Source organism: Diospyros lotus, chromosome 12 (assembly GCF_014633365.1).
Source record: "Diospyros lotus cultivar Yz01 chromosome 12, ASM1463336v1, whole genome shotgun sequence".
NCBI classification, from domain to species: Eukaryota; Viridiplantae; Streptophyta; class Magnoliopsida; order Ericales; family Ebenaceae; genus Diospyros; species Diospyros lotus.
In genome coordinates this window covers 20,046,590-20,063,394 of record NC_068349.1, presented here as the reverse complement: position 1 = coordinate 20,063,394, position 16,805 = coordinate 20,046,590, and the positions used below count along the sequence as shown (strand labels likewise).

The 16,805-nt window shown below is 35.3% G+C and overlaps 1 protein-coding gene across 3 annotated transcripts in view; it reads right to left on the bottom strand.

The window, feature by feature from the left end:
* LOC127786782 (25S rRNA (cytosine-C(5))-methyltransferase NSUN5) overlaps window positions 1-15,720 on the bottom strand; it is a 47,602-nt gene extending 31,882 nt beyond the window's left edge. For 2 of the 3 annotated variants that reach the window (XM_052314437.1, XM_052314436.1), the window contains exons 1-4: window positions 15,471-15,720; window positions 13,948-14,006; window positions 10,460-10,510; window positions 9,690-9,825 (exon numbers count right to left, since the gene is read on the bottom strand). In XM_052314437.1, the coding sequence (XP_052170397.1) occupies window positions 9,690-9,825; window positions 10,460-10,510; window positions 13,948-14,006; window positions 15,471-15,711 (487 nt within the window). In that variant the 5' untranslated portion in view covers window positions 15,712-15,720. The remainder of the gene's footprint in view (window positions 1-9,689; window positions 9,826-10,459; window positions 10,511-13,947; window positions 14,007-15,470) is intronic. The other variant, XM_052314438.1, reaches the window with a different exon arrangement.
* Between the last annotated feature and the right edge of the window lie 1,085 nt (window positions 15,721-16,805).

Here is a 16,805-nt window from a genome sequence, read left to right as displayed (position 1 = left end):
TCTATGCCATATACTTGAGTGTATCCCTTGGCCACTAGTCTTACCTTATATCTGTCTAATGTCCCATCAAAATTATATTCGACTGTGTACACCCATTTACATCCCATCGGGTGTTTTCCTTTAGGTAATTGAACCAACTCCCAAGTTTGGTTTTTTTCAAGGGCTGCCATCTCGACTTCCAAGGCATTCCTCCAATTCTCATCCCCTATAGCTTCAGTAAAGTGCTAGGGAATAGGTATGGTATGCAGGCTGGTTAAGAAGGTTTTATGTGGGGTAGATAACTTGGAATAGGACAAAAACAGATGCAATGGATGCTTAGTACAGGTCCTAGTGCCTTTTCTAAGGGCAATAGGCCATTCAAGGTCACTTTGAGAGATTTAAGGCTCACTCACAGGTTCAATAGGTTCGGTCACAGATACAAAGAGATAAATAGGAGATTTACTTGATGAGATTTCAAAGAGACTGTCAATGCTCTTATGAGCAGCAGGTTCAGGAGATGAATTGGATTCTTGGACATGCATAGGGCTAGAAACCAGCCGTAACCATCTTAAATAGACCTGTAGGGCAGGAGTACTTGGAGTAGCTTCCTCTTGAGTCATATTTGATGAATCCTTATAATTAACTGGACCAAAATAAGGCAAAGAATAAGAAAAATCCAGATCAGGTAGAGATGAAAATTGATCTCTGTATGTGATTGTTTGGCTGTGATGAGAATGGTCAAAATAAGGCATGTTTTCCACAAAAGTCACATCAGTTGACACATAATTTTTTTTGAAGGAGGATGGTAACATCTATAACCTTTTTGGATAGATGAGTATCTAATGAAGATGCATTTTAGAGCTCGAGGGTAATTTGCCTCTATGAGGATTATGAATATGGACAAATGATATACACCCAAAATTTTTTGGTTTGCAGCAACTAGGGATATGAATGTCAGGGAAGTGTTTGGTTAGGAGTTGCATAGGGCTGAGAGAGTCAAAAGTTTGGGGAGGCAACCGATTGATAAGGGATGTAGCAGTTAGAACTGTTTCTCCCCAATAGCATTTAGGAACATTGTGGTAAAAAAGGAGTGCTCTAGTAACAGCCAATAGATGCCCATTTTTCCTCTCAGCCACCCTATTTTGTTGAGTATAGAGATAAGATGACTCGTGGATAATCCTTTTTTGTTAGAAAAAAATTGATAGGGATTGATTAAAGAAATCTTTTGCATTATCAGATCTTAATCTCTTGATTTTCACTCCAAATTAAGTACTAATCATGTTCTAGAAGTTAGGAAAAATAGTGTTCACTTCAGATTTATTTTTCATAAGAAATAACCACATCACTCGAATGCAATCATCCACAAACACTATAAACCACCGTGCCCCAGAAATATTGGGAACAATTGCAGGGCCCCAAACATTACTATGAATGAGAGAGAATTGAACAGAAGTTCTTTTATTCGATGAAGGATAAGTCACCCTCTTATGTTTAGCAAATTGACAAACTAAACACTGAAAATTTTTAACATCAAGACCCCTAAATAAAACTGGAAACATAACTCTAAGAGTGAAAAATGAGGGGTGACCAAGGCAATAGTGATGTAACCAAATCTGATCTCTACTAGATTGCACCAAACATGACAGAGAATTCACCTTTTTCATTTTTCTCCTACTCATTTGGTCCCTCAAGATAGTATAGGCCAGCCCTAGACTTAGCGAGCCCAATCATCTTCTTCGATTCCTGTCCATGAATTTCACATAAAATAGGATAAAAGTTAGCACTACAATTGTTGTCTAGGACCAGTTTTTGAATGGAAATAAGGTTAGTGAATAATTTAGGGACATGGAGAACATTCTTGAGTGTAAAATATTCATTGAGAATGATATCTCCTTGGCCAACAACAATGGTTAAGGACCCATCTACCATGGTTATTTTCTTGGAACTTGAACACGGGTTGTAGGTAATGAGAAAGAGGGGTCATATGATTTGTTTCCCTACAATCTAGGATCCAAGAGTTAGGTTGGGTTATTCTCGAAGCATGTAGGGTAAGAGAATGAGAGGAAATACATGTAAGTGCAAGAGAACAAGTACCTTTTTCTTTCTTGTCAAGAGCTTCTAGAAAAATCCTTAGCTTCTTGATTTCTACTCAGTTGAGATCCAAGCCTTCTCCCTATTGTGATCATTTTTGTTCTGCTTGCTATTGGTTGCTAGCCATATTAGCCATATAGGCTTGGCTTTGGCCCCCCAATTAGCCTCCTTTGTCCCCCAGCTGTCCTCCTTTGGATGGTTTTCCATGTAACTTCTAGCATCACTCTATAGTATGCCTAGGTTTTTTTACAAAAAATACACCATAGAGAGTCTCTATCCCCAACCTTCTTCTCCTCTTTAGGACCTCTGTTAGGAGCCTTTAATGATACTAGTGCTAAACTCTCTATTGGAGAGTCATCCAGCATCACTCCCCTTCTCCCTTCTTCAGCCCAGATTATAGAGATTACTTCATTTGAAAAGAGTAAATCCTCCTTACCAAGAACTTGAACTCTTACCGCATCAAACTCCATATTAAGTCCAGCCAAGAAATCATAGGTTCGTTCTTTCTCCACAAACATTTTTTGTAATGATGCATCTTCACTGCATTTTATCTTTAGGCATTGGTAATAATCCAATTCTTGCCATAAAGTTTGCAGTGTATTGGCATACTCAATGATTACCCCTTGTTTGGTGGCAACAATCTTGGTCCTTACTTCGTAGATTTGTGCAGCATCTTTCACCTTGAAATAGGTGAGCTTGACTGCCTCTCATATGTCTTTCGCAGTTGTTAAGAACATCACTGTATCACTTATTTTTGATACCATCAAATTCCATAGCCATGACATCACTTAAGGAATCCTCCTCATCCCATGCTACAAACATAGGATCTTCCACCTTAGGACCAGTCCCCAAAAGATAACTTAGTTTTCCTTTTCCCTTGAGAAAAGTACGAATAAATTGAGACCACTTCAAATAATTTTTCCCATTCAACTGGTAGGCCGCCTAGAAATTTTGCAACTCTCATCCATTGCCTGTACTACCCATTCCAGCAAACAAAACTTCCGTGGTGTTGCTGGTTTCCATCGTCTTCGGTGTAGGATTCATGTTAGATGCAATAGACATCCTATCCTATTAGGTGAAGGAATAAATGATCAAAGATCGAGTGAGGAAAAAGGAACCAAAGAGGGCTTGATTATCCCACTAAGGTGGTGATAACGGACACTTGAGAAAGGCACTGGAGACCGGAAAAAATAGCCCCTTAGAAGGCCGGCTCTGATACCATGTCAAAAGGAACTTTAAAGAGAATAGAAATCCTTAACTTCCATTCCGTGTGTAAGCTAATATATACAAGAAATCTCCTAACAATTCTCCTAAAAACTAGTATTACAATCCAAATTAGTAGGACTAGATTACAACTATAGCTTCATAATTTACAGATTTACATAAGAGATTAAAAACTAAAACAAATAAAGCTTTATCTTCTCAGCTCCTTATCCTCTTCTATTCAATCGCCAACCATTCAACTTTAAACTTCAATCGTTGACAATTCTCTATTTATAACCACCTAGATTATAGCTTAGAAATCTTAAACAAAAAGAAAGAATACAAAAGTCATCCTAATTACAACTCATTATACAAAAAAGTCATCCTAATTAACACAAAAGACATTCTTGATTGCCTTCATAGAATCTGCCATTTACAGTCAATGTTTACAGCTATCTTGCCAGCCCTCTTTGATTGCTAGATTTCAACAATTGTGATATTTCCAACAAAAGGGGAGAAAGATAAAAAGTTGGAGAAGAAGAAGAAGACAAGGTAGGAGACCAAAGAACAGACTAGAAGAACAAATATGGGGAGAAACAAGTAATCAATATTATTATAATATCAACAATGGTTTTTTTTTATCAATAATTCCTATTTGTAGACTAAAACCATAGAAACTAGGACTCTTTCAACTAATCCTTCTCACAAAATCTATTAAAATTCAAAATACAAACTCAAACACAATTGAAAATCTAAATCCCAGAAATAGGACTTAGTAAAATTTAAACTCCAAAATTCAAAAGTGTTATGTCACTTGTATTAGATTAGAAGATATGTAAACAAATGTTTTGTATGCTTGCATTGGTATGTTTCCTTTTCTGGTTTAAGGTTAGAATAAATGTTCTTCTAAAAGGCATGTTAAGGGTGGCTGACCGATTTAGTTGGTTAGTCTTGGTCAGTTGGTTAGTTATTGTAACCCACGACCCTATAGTCTATAAATAGGGATCATGGGGCAAGGCAGGGGTGAGCGCTTCATTCCGAGAAGGGTTATTTCTTCTGTTTCTATCTTGTGGGTTGGGATTGAGTGAGAGATTGAGGGGAAGGCTGAGAATAAGTCTTGTAATCTCAGAAATCCTAGTAACTTTCAAGGTATACGGGCTAGGTGGATTCGGGAAACTCTTTGTAATCATTTTCAAGTGTGTTTTCAAGATAGTGGATTGGAAGGAGGCACTTCAGTCTGGACGTAGGTCTCATTTTTGAGACCAAACCAAGATAAACCTTGTGTTCTTTACTGTTTTGTTATCCTTGTTATTTTTTGCCTATATCGTTTGTGTTCTTGGGGTTTGGTGAGTAATTTCAGTGATTAATTGGGTTGAGAGAATCAGTGGGATTGATGTGTTCTACTCTAACAAAAAGAAAAATATTTTAACTGCATCAATCAGGTTGGCATAAAAGCAAAAATTCAAAATGCTTGTGCTAAAGAGCATGAACCTGAGAATATCAACAATGAGAAGATTTGAACATCCTGAATGCATGATAAAGGTGTAAAACAAACGGCAAGAAATATCTAGAGATATGTTACTGTCCAGAAAAGCATACATCCAAAAAATTGTGAACAATTCACCATGAAAGCAAAGAATGTAAACCTTAAAATACAATATTCATCACTGATTAATGGTTGAGGAAAGATAGCAAAAGAATTCATCTAAATAAATGCACAAGTAGATTCCCCAATATCATCAATTAGTAGATTCCCCAATATCATCAATTAGTAGATTCCCAATGTCATCAATTTTGCTTCCTACTACAATGATCAAGTCAAATTGGGATCAGTTAACTTCAACTATAATAACATAGGACTAATGCTCCAAAATCATTGTGCTTCTCTTTCTCAAAACTAAAGGTTGAGTTTTATCCTATGTGTGAGGAATTGATGAAGTCCAGATTAAAGAATTGTAGCAAATGAATGGTCCTTTGTATTAGCAAAAAACAGAATGAATTATTTTAGTTTCGAATATTTTCAATTTTAGGGTTCCTATTTAATTTTTTTTTCAAGTGTAGAGTTAGGTCAATATTTATTGTGTCTACATAGTAATTTGATTTGATACAACTTTGGATTTCACAATTACTCTTATTTGATTTGGTTGGATCATGATTCTACAGTAGGGCATTCTTCAAGTCAAATGACTCTCTCCATTAGTGTTGCTTGGGGGCAAAGTAATTTTGGCTGCTATATCAATCAGTTATGATTAAGGTTTTCAACAAGTTTTTGAAATAAAAAATTTCACATCATGTTCTAGCAGGTTCTTATTCTCTGCTTCAAATGGTTTCTTTGGAGAGATTGGCTTGTGGAACTCAATCTCTTGTGTGCAAGATATAGTATCCAAACAACATTCAGATCTGTGCGTCTTTCACTCTTGATTCAATTTCATTTGCTTACCATTCAAGTCAAGTGACATAAACCTATAATTGTTTAAAGATAAGATGTCAAACAAATATGGGATTTAGAAAATGAAATAAGTTTGTTATCAAATAAGAAAAGTGAAGTAAAATATTACGTCCTACCAAAAAATAATAATAAGTAAAAGATTATGAAAGCATAATCTTGGCAAGTCAAATGAGAAAGTCCATTTTTATGAGACAACCAGTAGTAGAATAACACTATTAAGATATAATGAGATTCAAATGGAATTTTTTTTGAGAACTTGCAACATGTTGGAAATAATGAAAAACTAGGAAGCATGTGAGGGATATTAACACCATTTTTTTCTTTTTTCATAAAACTGAGTTCCTTGTACAATTTTCATCCATTAACTTCTCAACCTCTATTTTTATTTACTTGTCTAGCCCTAGCATGTGTGGATCTTCATTCTTAATAATATGGATAGATCTCTAGGTTTATGCCTCCATAAACTTGCAACTTTGTACATATGGTTATTGTTAAATAAGATAAGTAATGGGTATTAGTGTAATTAATTTTAAATACGTGTATGTATATATATATATGTTTGTACTGTACACTTGTTGAGATATGCACAGTTTATTTTATTCATATAACATGGTATTAGAGCCCTCCAAACCCTAACCTAACCCTAGCAGCAGCCGCCGCCGCCATCAACTGACGCCATCACCGCCGGTCGCTTCGCTCGCCGCCACCATCACCACCGGTCACTTCATCCGTCACTGGTTTTGCTAGTCACGCATGATATCGCGACCTCTTCTTCAAATCCGGCAATCTTCTTCCGACCACCCTAGATCTCGCCCTCACCCTTATCAAGCCTGTCTAGATCCGGCCATCTCTCCGTCACTGTCACTGTCGCCATCGCTGCGCCTGTCTAAATCCGACCATCCTTGGGCAACCCCAAATCTGGCCATCAATCTTCAGATCAGGCCACTCCCACCTAGATCCGGCCACCATGCCATCCGCCGTTGTTTCAAATCTGGTGACTCTCAGCTTTTGTGCGCCTAGATTTGTTGTTGTTCCAAATTTGGTCTTCTTTCTCTTTAGTTATGCAATCTGACCTGCTCCAGATCTGTTGTTCTTTCTGCATCATATCTTCATCTCCAGCTCACTTTTCATCCACAATCTACTCCGCCATCTCCACATAGTCACTCATCATGATATTTCATTTATTGTGAGTGTGGTAAGTCAGTTATTGGATTCATCTTGTGACGGTCACTGGGATGCAGTGATCCGTATTCTTCAGTATATTAAGGCTACCCCTAGTCGGGGTGTATTGTATCAAAATCATGGGCATAATCAGATTGTGGGATATACGGATGCTGATTGGGCAGGATCATCTAGTGACAGGCGATCCACATCTGGATACTGTGTATTTGTGGGTGAAAACCTAGTCTCTTAGAAAAGTAAGAAGCAAATTGTCGTGGCCAAATCCAGTGCAGAGGTTGAATACAGAGCAATGGTCATAACAACATGTGAGCTAGTGTGGTTGAAACAATTAATTGAGAAGTTAGGAGTTACACAGGTTAAGTCTATGCAATTGGTTTGTGACAACCAGGCTGCAATGGATATTGCTTCTAATCTTGTGTTTCATAAAAGAACCAAGCATATTGAAATTGATTGCCATTTTGTCAGAGAAAATGTGCTCTCTGGGGATATAGTTACAACATATGTGGGTTCCAACGATCAACTGGTTGATTTACTCACCAAGTCACTTAAAGGGTCTCATGTGAATTATATTGTGCCAAACTGGGCATGCTCAATATATATGCTCCAATTTGAGGGGAAGTGTTAAATAAGATAAGTAAGGGGGTATTAGTGTAATTAATTTTAAATACGTGTATGTATATATATACGCTTGTACTATACACTTGTTGAGATATACACAGTTTATTTTATTCACATAACAGTTATGAGTATATTACGGATTCCACAATCCGAAGGATCTTAGGCAGTCTTGTTAATGTGTCACATCTCCTTTTTCCAGATAATACTATTGAAAGAAAAATAACGATATAAAAGATAAAGTTACTCATCTCTCTACAAGCTTAAGCGGTTACGAGAATATAAGTTAATTTAATATGACATCAAAATAGGAAAAGTTCTGAGTTCAAACCTCACCACCAACCCAATATTTAAATATTTGTATATGTTTGGCTCAATTATCCAATGAAGTTTGGCCACACTTGAGTGGACATGTTGAGAGTAAAAATAATAATAATATATAAGTTACACCTCTCTCTTTAAGTTTATACTTTTAGATGGATAGATGATGGTTAACAATTCAATAAACACTATTGGTTTATGGTGTGACCAAGAGAGAGTTGTGCTTTAAAAGGTGTTTCACTGTTTTAAAGCTAGTTCAGATTTGAAGGTTAACTTTGGCTGGAAATGAGATTTTGCAAGGAAGCCTTGGGTATTGAGGATTTAGCAACTTCTTCAGGTTCTAAAGAAGGTACTCCCCCAATTATCTTAGTTTGCCTAGGCCTCCTTTAGATACAAGGCATTTTGCAAATGCTTATTGATCATTGTGAAAAAAGTTTGAATCCTACTAACAAAAAAATCACCTAGCAGGCATAGAGCCACTTCAACTAAAGAAGTTCCTAAGTGAGTCTACCTACTATATCATGTTTTAATATTGTACAGGTCGGTTTCACAATATCAACTATGTAATGGAACACAACCATATCAATTATCTTCATTCCCTGCCACCATCTCATGAAAACTTTTTCATATGAAGATGGTGTTAGAACTTTATCTCATCTTTCTCTTTTGTATATGAAATTTTTTCATATGAAGGGTTCCATCAAGAAGGGCATCTAGCATAAAATTTTGCCACATTCTTCTTTTGCATAGATTTATATTGTCAACATGACTTTTAGAAGTCAATTGACATTATGAATGTCATGCCACTGACCCTTACTTGGTTAGGATAACATGTAGTTGATGATGATGATGAGTCGTCGTACTCATGTTTCTTGCTTTGCTTTTGGCCCCAGCCTCTATTATTAATAGGCTTGAAAATCTTTGAAGAGATATTCTCTAGGATGGTTTAGATGTTTAGTTAAAGGACTATCTTAACAATTGGGATCAAGTTTGTCTTCCTCATAAGGGAGATGTTTTGGTATTAGAAAATTAACTATTTTCAACACAGCTTTCCTTGGCAAATGGGTTTGGTAGTTTGCTGTGGATGTTGGGGGAGGGGGGTGTTTGTGGACAAAAGCGGTGGTGGGTATGGGTGTTCTCTATTTGCTTTGGCTTTTAATAAGAAGGCATCAATAGCAAGCGCTTCTCCATTTTCCTCCGGATATCCTGTGGTCCTCACATTTAAGACAGAATTTCAGTACTAGAAAATTAATTCCATGACAGGTTTATATGGATCGGTGAAAAACTAATCTTGATTGGTCAAAGGAAAGGATATAGTACAAGAGTTTTATGGTTCATTGTTTCAATGATGCTCTTTGTGATAAAAGGAGTCTTCGCAGTCCTTGGAAAGTGATATGGGGATTGCAGTTTCTGCCAGAGTTGCCTTCTTTAGTTTTAACAGCTGCCCTTATACTGCTTTTGAGTTTTGACAACCTGAGGAAGGATAGGCAAGTATTTCATGTGTAAAACCAGTAGCAAGTTGGAAAACCGTCTTTTTCTCCAGTGTTCCGTTGCTAGAAAGATGTGGAGTTTCGTTTATGCAATTTTGGGTGTACAAATAGGTACTGCTAGCTTGCGCTGGATTTTTGCAATTCTCATTCAGAGTTGCCTGTGCATTCAACCAGCAGCATATATTTTGGCTGGATTTGCCCTATTTATGAGGCCGCCAAAAGTACTGTGTTAAAGCTCAACTATTTCATGCATGTAAAATTATTTTTTCCCCTTTGGACAAGTGAAACACCTATATATCTACCACCAATGATGCCATAAGATGGTAACTCCATCACAAGAAGGAAGCTTGTATACGAACCAGAATTTTGCCCAAGAGCCATCAGGCCATTGATGTTTTTTGCACCCATTCTCACTACAAGCTGAGCTAGAGCAGACTGAAGAGCGCCTTTCCGGGCCAAGAGAAACTTCTCCGCATCACCAACTAATGATGCTGCCTATGGAAAAGGTTTCATTTCAAAAGATAATTAAAAGGAGACATCATAAATAATGGAAGCAGTCATGCACTCCCCAGAAATTATAAGTACTGTTAGAACAATTTACACTGATAAGATTACTACTTTTTAGATTCAGTAGAAGCTCTTATACAGAACTGCATTCTGCATGAGAAAAATAATATTCAAAGCATTAAAACCCAGATTGAGGAAATAAGAATAATGACACATGTAAACTACATGCCCTGTAAACTTCAATTAAAAGTAAATAGCAATTTGTGATGCCTCATCTGCTGGAAAACCTTCTTAAATGTTACAAAAGTTAAATTCTTTTACAATGTATTTCTTTCTTTTTTTATGTCAAACTGAACCCTGAATGTACTAGCGCATGGCCACAGGACATACACCAGGAGGTACAGTTAGCATGTTTTATACTTGCCAGAAGATATTCCTATTTTATTTCCTCCCAAGCACCTCTTTTACTGATTGTGCAAGACAAAGCAGATTGTTCATATCATGAAATCAGTTGGCCTATGCAAAAGAGTTTCCATGACAGTAGGTTTTGTTTTTGCAACACAGACAAAAGTAATGTAACAACTCAAAGATTGAAGCTTTCATTAACAGGAAAACTAATAACCTGGCCAAGTAGAATGTCATATGTAATTATGTACATCAATTCCTCTTTCCTCTGCAACAACAAAAGTAGATAGTCTTTAATAGCAATAAAGTGGAAGATCAAGGTAACAGAGAAAATAGTGATAACCAACATACTACATATTTATGCTTCAAATTAATTGAAAGTTGAGAATAAAATAACAGCCGTTTAGTCTCCCCTTGGAATCTATACCATCCCAACACCCCCTCCCCCCCCAAAAAAAAAAAAAAAAAGAAAAGAAACTTTAGTGTTACTTGATATGTTGATGTATCTAGAGGCAGCTTGCTTATCCAAAAAGAACATTTATGCCAATTGTGATACTCCCTTGCCTCCTCAATGAGGAAGATAAGTTCACTTTAATTTTCATGGCTTCTCTCTCATAAACATGGATCTGCTAGGTATTTAGGAATTTTTAACATCAGCACAGTAATATGATTTTGTAGTATCCTGACCAGCAGGAGATGAATTATGATCAAAGCTCCTTGGTTTTATGAAGGCTAGGCTTTTGAGTTAGGATTTTAAATCTTTCCTCTAGCAGAGGTCCATCTATTCATCATCTAGATATAGATTAGCCAGATACAGCTCTTCGGGGTATGAAGATCTGCTTCATGAGTTACTATGTTCTTCTAACATGGTGACAGTGGAAGCTAGTCAGATCTGAATGGTAGGAAACAGATGAACACAAACAACCATTATCCAAGCCTTTTACAGGCCATTTTTTATGCCTTTCGAATTTGTTTATGAGGTTTGAATAATCCGTTAGTATTAACTTGAATGATGGCCAATCCTTCCTTGCATGATTGATAGGGTTAAAGATAGGAATACTTTGATATTGTTATCTATTTTTCATTTAAAAGAATAAGATTTGTATTAGGTTTTATCTTGTTCTGTTTTGATTTATCATAGTTGCTTAGATTATAGAATTTTATTTGATTTAGGGATTTGATAAGAGTTATATTTGATTTTGGGGATTATAATCACATTTTGATCAGTTGTTATCTTTTAGATAGGTTATATTTTAATTGCCTATAAATAGGCAACATAATGCAACCTTTTATTCAGACTTGATGATTGAATAATATTGATTTCCCCTTCTTGAAAACTTCTCTTTTCTTTCTGTGGTTCTTCTCCTCTCCTTGCTTCTTCTTCTCCTTAATTTCTTATCTTCCTATTGTCCCACATCAAATTTGGTATCAGAGCTCTGAATTTCATCAGTTCCACATCACTGAATCATCATTAGCACAGCCAACGATGTCATCAGGGCATCCAGTTTCCCATCAGCAATCATCAGGTTTCTTGAGTTTTTAGAGCTGAGAATTTCTGACAGAAATCTTGCTAAGCCCAAATCTTTTAGCCCAAACCAACCATTAACCCCCGTCACCAGATTCTCCATTGCCAGGAAAAAAAAAAAATGTTCTTTCCTTCTTTGGTTAAATTTTCTGTTTGCTAAATTAACATTAACTTATTTCTGTGTGCTTAGATCTTCATAACATAAGTTGTCTCCTTTGGCCATGGAGTATACCTTGTCAAACCCTACCTCCCATTCAAATACTCAGATACTAAATGTTCTCCAAAAAATGTGTCAAGAAACACAAGCCAAAATAGATGTCATGATCCTACGGCTTAACCTAGGATCAGTTTGGGAATCAAAATCCGATTCAGCTAAGCCAAGAACAGAAGGGAATTAAGGAGGAAATTGGAAGAATGAGGGAGAGATTAGAAGAAGTGTTGGGGAGATTAGAGAACAGAAAAAGAGGGAGATGAAGATCAAGAAAGGCGAGAGAATTTGGAAGAGGAGAAAAACAGATTCAATTCATTAATTTCTTGGATAAGGAAACAAACCATTACAGCAACCTTTTATAGGCATATTTGCCTTCTAACAGCCTAGCACATGCTCCCATGTGCTTCTAACCACTTGCTAAAATATCTAAAATATCTTCTAACAACTATTATCAACCTATTACTATATTGCCCTCTATAGATTCTTGGGTCATGACAATAGACCTAACGAAAAGAGAGACAAAAGCCCAATTTGCAGCTTTGACCAGTAGAATTGAAACACTTGAAAAGAGCCCTCACAACAATAGAAATCATTGTTCTTCCATGAATCATACATCCTTGGTGAACCAAAAGTCCATGCTAGGTCATCTTTCGCTTAGTATGTCGCACCCTCAATTGTGCAATCACAACCAAAATGTTCATATTGTGGGTATACCACTCAATTGAAGACTGTCCATCCATGTTTTTGGATATATTGATCAAAGAAAACAAAAGAAGATTAGAAGAACAGAAAATTCCAGGTGTTAACCAAGAAAAGCCCAAACCTAAGGTAATAGAAGAAACTATTACAGCAATTAAAGAAGATTCTAAGGAACCTCAGAAAAAAACATGTCCATTACATGAAGCAGTCTCTGATGCTATCCCAGAGAAATTCTCCAAACCTGCTTGCCCTTTTCCAATTCCTGAGTCTTATATTAATCTTGTTTCACACGTGATCCTCCCTACTTTGCCTTGTTAAAAGATCAAATCCATTGAACAAGTTGAGACAGAGAAAGCTCTTAGCTATATACATCATTCTGTTCCTGCTAGTGGACCCCACATTGACCAATTTTGTTTCTATCCCCACTCCCCCACCCCAAAAAAAAAAACCAATTCAAGTACAATTGCCCTTTCTCCAATGCGCACAGAAATAATATGACATTATTTTATGTGAACAAAATAATTTTTCTAGGGACAAACAAATTCAATGCTTTCTTGCTTATTGGGGACATCTTCCAGATTGAGCAATGCAAATCCACCAAAACTGAAGGATGAGTTTTTTTTTCCAACTGAGGGAGAAGATAAGAATGCATTGATATTGTTTTCTATTTTTTGATTTTTTTTTTTTTAAATAAGGTTTAGATTAAGTTTTATCTTGTTTTGTTTTGATTTATCATAGTTTTTTTTCCCACCAAGTGATATTTGATTTTTGGAATTACAATCATATTTTGATTAGTGGTTATCTTTTAGATAGGTTATCTTTTAATTGCCTATAAATAGGCAACATAATGTAACCTTTTATTTAGACTTGATGATTGAATAATGTTGATTTCCCTTTCTTGAAAATTTCTCTTTTCTTTCTCAGGTTCTTCTCTTCTCCTTGCTTATTCTTCTTCGCACGCTTCTTCTTCTTCTTCTTATTTCTTATCTTCCTACTGTCTCATATCAATGATTCTATCAGAAGAAGTTACACCAGATATCCAATAAGTTGAATCAATGTCATCAAATATATACCACCAACATTAATCTAGATATAAATTATAAAATATAAGAACGATGGCGCCATAGAATAACCAACCAGCAAAGGAAGCTCTGTTAATCATGCAGTGCTTAGGAGGATAAGAACAAAACAAACAAACAAAAACAGTCCATGGTTTAAGAAATAGTCTCTATACTGTTATGCAAGGATACATTCACAGGAACTTCTTTACCTTCCACTTGCTATTTAGTATGTTAGTGGAGTTCAAAACATCCTTGATTACTGGAAGATCTGTAAACATCAAATGAAATATAAGGGTTATTATCAATAACATTCATGTATTGTTTTCCAAGAGGAGAGAAAAAGAGAGGAGGGAGAAAGAGAATTTGAATGGAGGGTTTAGCATGCATAGTCCACAATTTGATCCCTTGATTTCACTGTTGGTCATCGAGAGTGAAAGACCTCAACCTCCAACTTTAGGTTACAAAAGAGAATCGTTTTACACAAAAACAAATAGACCAAACTAGTGGCATAATGCTGGAGTTTCATGTTTTCTTGGAAATCTACAGATGAATATTTTTATCCTACAATAGATGAAAATGCTAATTGAACAATGTTTAAACTCCCAAATCCTAGAACCTTGCCTCCCTTACATGCCTAGGATTAAACCATCAGTAGATGAACTTCTTCAATTTTCTACACTTCAGTCTTGTAAAAAAACAGTTTAAGTTTCACTTACCCATATGGCATTATAATTAAAATCCTCATATGGCATTATAATTAATCAACATTGTTGAATGATGTATATATCATCATTGCTATGGATAAAAATTGCTAACATCAAGCTAGCCATGCTGACAGAAATGAATGAAAATAGAAACATGGCATTTCCAGAAACCACTTACAAGCTCTATTTTAATAAAAAAAAATTAAAGGATATGAGTGAAATAACAAAAAGAGATAAAAGACCATCAGCTTCAGTGTATCGCTAACAAGATCAGCAGCCATGTTTACTGCAAGGCTATAAAATCTAAATTGAGAGACAATAAATCAACAAGTTTAGATTTTATCACATTCTCTTTCAAGATGACTAAGTACTGAAAGAAACTTTGATAGACTCTAAAACAACATTTGATTGGGGGAGACACAAATTCACTAAAATGAAATGCACAACTCGAGCTCATCAAACTTCTTTCAGTAATAAGGCTATATAAGAACTTATTGAGAACGAAAGGGTGAAGAAACACATCAAAGTGCACCTTGCTCAAAGCTCTCCTTGATGCCAAAGAAGTATTGGCAAAATATATATTTTAATTTTAGACACTTAATTTTTTAATTATTTTAAAAACACTCCTAAATTTATAATTTTAAGTCAATTGTTCCTTGAACTTTTTTTGTTATTTTAATTACATCCCAAATTTATTATTAAAAATGTACAATTAACTCGAAATGGCATAATTTAAGAGCATAATTAAAATAACAAAAATTTCAAGAATACAATTAAATGATTCAAAATTATATAGTGCAATGATGTTTTTGAAATAACACAAAACTTAAGTGTTTAAATGAAAAAAAAAAAATATATATATATATATATACACAAATACAAGAGCAAATATGTATTTGGCAAAGAAGTATTAGATGACAAACCCTTTCTTTTAAATCAAAAATCTGCCTCTACGGTTTTGGCAGATGTTATGATAACAAAAACAAGAAAAAAGGAAGAGTTAATGAGGACGAAGAATCGCGGATTACGCTTTAGGGTTTGAGAAACGAGAGCAAAAGTGGCTTTCTTGTTCCGGACGGAGGGCCCATAAACGAGCGATTTAATTGATCCTACGGCTCGGCGGTTGGCGTCGCCTTGCAGAAGGCTTCGCAGTACCTTCGCCGCCTCTCTCCTCGCGAAATACGCCGACCGCTCCGCCTTCCTCGGCTGCCGGATTTCGGCGGCGGTGGACGCCGCAGACGCAGGCTTCCTCCTCGGAGCACGAACCATGTCTTTCTAGCGAAGTAGCAACTGAACGTGGAAAGCCCACGTTTTATTAGTCATTCAAAGGAATTGGTTTGGCCATTTTTTTATTTTTATTATTTTTTGATAAATTATTAAAAGAATATTGAATTTTGGCTTTGTTCCATGGTCCTCCTTGTGATGTACGTATTTAAAAAATAAGAAACAAATAAAGAAAATGAATCTTGATTTAACGAGCAATTTTGTTAATATAATTTTTTATTTTTAAAAATATTATATAAAAAAAATTTAAAAATACCTTATCGACAAATCTTATCACATCAAAATATAGTATTTACTTATATAATAATAAAAATATAAATATAGTCAACAATTTTTTAATTTTTGGGCAAAAAGCCAATTTGGTCCCTTTATTATATATTTGTTTAGGAAAAAGTGTTTTTTTAAAATAAAACAGTTTTTTAAAAAAATAATTTCATGAAAAGTATCTTCTTGAAATATATTTTTTATTATTTAGCTATAATTTGTAAATATTGCCTAAAGAACATTTTCAATGTTTGGCTAGCACTTATAAAATTATAATTTTTTTTCCTTATCATCAAATATATAACATAAAGATAAAAATATAACCCCATGGCATAAATCAAATGATTAAGTGATATATCAGTTTCATACTAGTGAGTCATGAGTTCGATTCCCACCCTATGTAGTGAGGTAAAGTCTTACACTTGCGATTTACCTCTTCTGTAAAAATCAAAGACACGAGCGGCAGAAACCACGCAAGGGCAGTTATTCCAAAATAGAAATACATAATAAGCACATAATAGTAAAAAAATTAAAATATTATAATATCATATGTATTATTATGATATTATATATATAACAGTGAATAATTGAGAGAGAGCACCAGACAAAAAGCTAGATGGTAGACGATAACCGACGAAAGGCAGAGCAAGACGACGACAACAAAGAGTGTTAGTTGATATCTTACTCTTATGATCAAAATAGTTTTGATAATGACAAATAATGTAATTTTCATTAAATATGGAATTAATGTATTATATGTGTTCAAAAATCAATTTCTTGAGATATCTCAAAAAGAAATGAAGTTGGGCTATTTT